At 25.3% G+C, this 3,982-nt stretch overlaps 4 protein-coding genes across 4 annotated transcripts, besides 6 other annotated features; all 4 read right to left on the bottom strand.

Moving 5' to 3' along the window:
• Positions 1-18: 18 nt before the first annotated feature.
• On the bottom strand, positions 19-547 carry EDI_090850 (uncharacterized protein; the record flags this gene model as incomplete). The annotated part of the gene is made up of 2 exons (XM_001736305.1): positions 19-212; positions 247-547. The coding sequence occupies 2 exons, from the start codon at positions 545-547 to the stop codon at positions 19-21; spliced, it is 495 nt and encodes a 164-aa protein (XP_001736357.1).
• Positions 548-992: 445 nt separating this feature from the next.
• Positions 993-1,041: a sequence feature (AT_rich).
• Positions 1,042-1,046: 5 nt separating this feature from the next.
• On the bottom strand, positions 1,047-2,210 carry EDI_090840 (uncharacterized protein; the record flags this gene model as incomplete). The annotated part of the gene is made up of 1 exon (XM_001736304.1): positions 1,047-2,210. The coding sequence occupies one exon, from the start codon at positions 2,208-2,210 to the stop codon at positions 1,047-1,049; it is 1,164 nt and encodes a 387-aa protein (XP_001736356.1).
• Positions 1,509-1,548: a sequence feature (AT_rich).
• Positions 1,896-1,940: a microsatellite.
• A 79-nt stretch (positions 2,211-2,289) lies between the features above and the next one.
• On the bottom strand, positions 2,290-2,964 carry EDI_090830 (2-deoxyglucose-6-phosphate phosphatase, putative; the record flags this gene model as incomplete). Its single annotated transcript, XM_001736303.1, has 1 exon — positions 2,290-2,964. The coding sequence occupies one exon, from the start codon at positions 2,962-2,964 to the stop codon at positions 2,290-2,292; it is 675 nt and encodes a 224-aa protein (XP_001736355.1).
• Positions 2,965-3,020: 56 nt separating this feature from the next.
• On the bottom strand, positions 3,021-3,767 carry EDI_090820 (transmembrane protein 86A, putative; the record flags this gene model as incomplete). The annotated part of the gene is made up of 2 exons (XM_001736302.1): positions 3,021-3,398; positions 3,462-3,767. 2 exons carry the CDS (start codon positions 3,765-3,767, stop codon positions 3,021-3,023), a joined length of 684 nt encoding a protein of 227 aa, XP_001736354.1.
• Positions 3,406-3,435: a sequence feature (AT_rich).
• Positions 3,676-3,696: a sequence feature (AT_rich).
• A 115-nt stretch (positions 3,768-3,882) lies between the features above and the next one.
• Positions 3,883-3,926: a sequence feature (AT_rich).
• The last annotated feature ends 56 nt before the right edge of the window (positions 3,927-3,982 follow it).

Genomic DNA, 3,982 nt, shown 5'->3' with positions numbered 1-3,982 from the left:
CATTAAGCCAATTCATTGTTATTGGTGTAAGACTATTTTTGGTAATGTCTGAATGGTTAATCCAATAAACATTAAGTGTTTTACACACTCTGGAACTTTCCACTCTTTTGTATCACCAAAATTTAGATTTATTTTTTCAAAACCAATATCACAAATAACATCAAAGGCATATGACTGTTCGATGATATTATTTATTATCACCAATTCCATAGCTAATCTTAAATAACCCTTTATTACAGAAAAAACAATTTTTCATTAAATCACAATAGTCCTTTAAGTCTTGATAAAAATAATTAATTTTCAATTTCCTAACTCGAAGTAATAAATGTTCTTCACTTTTAGTAGCGTGAAAAGAAAATATACATATGACTTGATTTTGTCCAGTTATACGAATATATTTAACTAATTCTTCTATCTTGTTAACTGAATTCTCATTAAGTGTTAATAGACTATGCTCGTACATTGAAACAATAACCAATTCAGGAAATTTAACGAATAACTCTTTTCCATCATTAGTAGAACTTTTGAAAAATGAGATTAATGGCATTAAAAGCCCTCCAATTTTATGAATATTAGTAAAAGCAATTGCGTGATGAATAAAAAATTTCAAAAATTTATCTCCTTCAGTTTTTGTTAATAAATATAGTGAAACTACTTTGTTTAATAATTTAATACCATCATCTACAGGATATAGGTCAATATCAACAAACGTTGGATTTCTAATTTGTTGAACTTTAAATTAAAAAGGAATAATTGAAGTATATATATTTGAAAGATTAACTGTTGGTGGTGAGAATCTTTTATAAAATGATTTAATTGATTGAGAGTTATTAAAGAAAAGAATAGTTTTAATATTTTGAATAACGCTATTGCACTTGTGGTTAATTAAAATGAAATGAAAAATTTCACTATAAGTAGGAAGATAAAGAACAACATTCATTAGAAAAATTGGTTCTAATTTATCATGTCACTATTGAATAATTTGTCAGTTCTTATATAAAAAAAATACACAAAAATGAATAAGAATTTTATAATATAAATCTCATTTAGAAAAAGTATAGTGCTGGGACAAAACGAGTATTTCCATTAAAACCAACAAATGTCTGTGGTTGTACCACTAAGTCTCTGCACATGGGACATCTTGGTTGTTGAATGAGCCATTTAAAAATACATTCTTCACAATAGACATGACCACATTTTAACTTAATTGGACGATTAACAGTATCTTGACAAATTAAACACGTTTTGTCTTCTAACGATTCTAACGTTACTGAAGTTCCAAATATATTGTTTTGTGTGAAAAAGGTTTTAAGAACTTTAAAGAAACAAGAAAGAAAATGAACAAATCCACGACAACGCCCAAACACATAAATCCAGATTATTGGATATATGGCAATATAGTTAATCCATTGACTTGTTATTGTAGTATATAAAATTAGATAGTTATAAATAATAAAAGTAGGAAGAATAACTCTTAAAGCTAATGTAATTGATTCTATCATAGAGAGTAATTTACATAATAATAATATATTTTTAGTTAAAAATATTGTTAAAGCCTTTAGATAATAATTTACATAACGGTATAAACAATCACATAGATATAAGTGAATAAATAGATTAATAAAAGAATTTGGAGTAACAGTAATATCTATCATATCAATTATTCCTATTTGCCATACCTTTATAATAAATAATAAAACAGAAGGAATACAATATGCTAATATACGTATTTTATTTTCTCCTGTATTTATATACTGTTTAACTAACTCAGTTAAATAATAGTGCTGAATAAAATCAACTATAATAAATATTGTATAAAAAATATGAGTAAAGAAAAACAGTAATATAACTACTATGTATGACCCAATATCTGAACTATAATCATTATTTACATAATCATTATCACCATTATTGTTATTATCATTATTATTATTATTATTTTGGTTGTTTGGTTGTCGTTCATTTCCTGTATGAGGTAGTTCATTTAATTGAGTTAAACCTTCTTCTCCTAAACTAACTTCATGTCCTTCAACGTTTCCCATTTCAATTTCTTGTTCAAATTTTGTGTTTTGGCTTTCATTAGTATTTAATGAATCTGTATTATTATTTTTATGAGCATCTATACCGTTTAATTTAGTTGTAGGGACAGTATCACTAATGCATTCATTTTCTGTTTTCTGTTTATTAGGATGTCCTTCTGTTTGTGACATTTAAATGATTATATATGATTTTTTTGGGAACTTTTTAGAAATAAAAAACGGGGAGAAACAGAAAATCAAAAACCCTTTATTATTTATTCTTAATCAAATCAATCATCTTCTCAATTGTTATCTCATTAAATGTATGAATTGCTAAATTGCATCCTTTAACTTGAAGTAAGTCATTAACAGTCATCTCTGAAGCAATTCCTATTGGAGTAGCACCAGCAGATAGTGCTGAATGAATACCTGAAATAGTGTCTTCAAATACAATACAATGAAAAATATCAACACCCAATTTCTTTGAAGCTTTTAAATAAATGTCAGGAGCAGGTTTACCTTTAAAAGTAAAATCATTAAATATAATTTTATCAATATCAAACCATTCTTCCAAATGATATTTTTGAATAAATAATTGAACATTTCCCCAATCACTTGAAGTAGCAATAGTAAAAGGAATATTACGTTTCTTTAATGTCTCAAAAAGATTAATTGCACCATCACATAATTTTATATCACTTTTCATTAACATTGTTCTATATAAATTTTCTTTTTCTTCGGCATACTTCTTTGCATCTTCATCACTAATTTCTTTATTGAGAATATATTCAATTAATTGTTTATTTGTTCTACCATTTAATAATTTAAATTCGTCCTCACTTAATGGACTGCCCCTTATTCTTTTTGCCATTTCTTTCCAACAAAATGCATGAAGAGGAGTATCAAATATTAAAGTACCATTAAAATCAAACAAAACAGCTTCCATAGAATAACTAACAAGTTTTAATTTTTAGTCCAAAATGAAAATTAATAAAAAAAGTATTAAATTGGAATTAAATTTTGATTTTCATTCAAGCCAAGAACATATCCCAATCCAAGCAAGAACTGAGCAATATAATAAGTAAACATTACTAAAAATCGAATAAACGAATTTGTTTTTACCCACAAGGAAATACCTAAAATAGAATCACTTAATATAAAAAATAAATATCCAATAAGAACAACTAAACGAGACGATAACGTCCATTGTGCATTATTAAATAAACATACACTACCGTAAAATCCAATAGAAATAATAGTCAAATAACCATAAACTATTTTCCTCATATATTCTGGAAGAATAGTATATTTCTTTAATATTGTCCAATATATAAAAACTAAAATAAAAACAAAAACTCCAATCCATTCAAATGATAATGCCTAATTGTATTATTAATTTTATTTAATTTTTTATTAACAAGTTAAGTATTTAATTTTACAAACCGAAACAGATATAAATGCATATGCATTACAAATGTGTGCAAGACCAAAGGATAGCATCCCGACTAAAAATATATTACCTTCAAATAACAAAAAGAAATCTCCAAGAAATGAAAATATATACCCAAGAATAAATACAATAGGTGCTTCTTCAAGTGAAACAAAAAGAAACAACCCCATAATTAAACAAAAAGGGCATTTACTTAATTGTACCATCATTTTATTATTATTTAATATAGCATTCCAATGAATAATAGCATTGACTATTGCAATAATAAGTAATGTAAGTGGTGCGTATTGATTGTTCATAGACTATGAAATAATCGATTCTTTCAACTAAAGATATCAATCTTCTATTATGTTCTATTTCTTATCATTATGTGAAATAACAAAAATATAGCTTGAAATCAATTTATCTTTGTTGTTTTAATTATTCTATTTTATTTATTTAACTTAAATTTTTATATTGAACAAATAATACAGCATCTCCACTACATATATTATTAGTATGTAAAATAGGAAAG

This window comes from Entamoeba dispar, genomic scaffold (genome assembly GCF_000209125.1).
Source record: "Entamoeba dispar SAW760 scf_1105229459711 genomic scaffold, whole genome shotgun sequence".
Lineage (NCBI taxonomy): Eukaryota > Evosea > Mastigamoebida > Endamoebidae > Entamoeba > Entamoeba dispar.
Note: the sequence above shows the minus strand (reverse complement) of the source record. Positions and strands in the feature narration are given on the sequence as shown.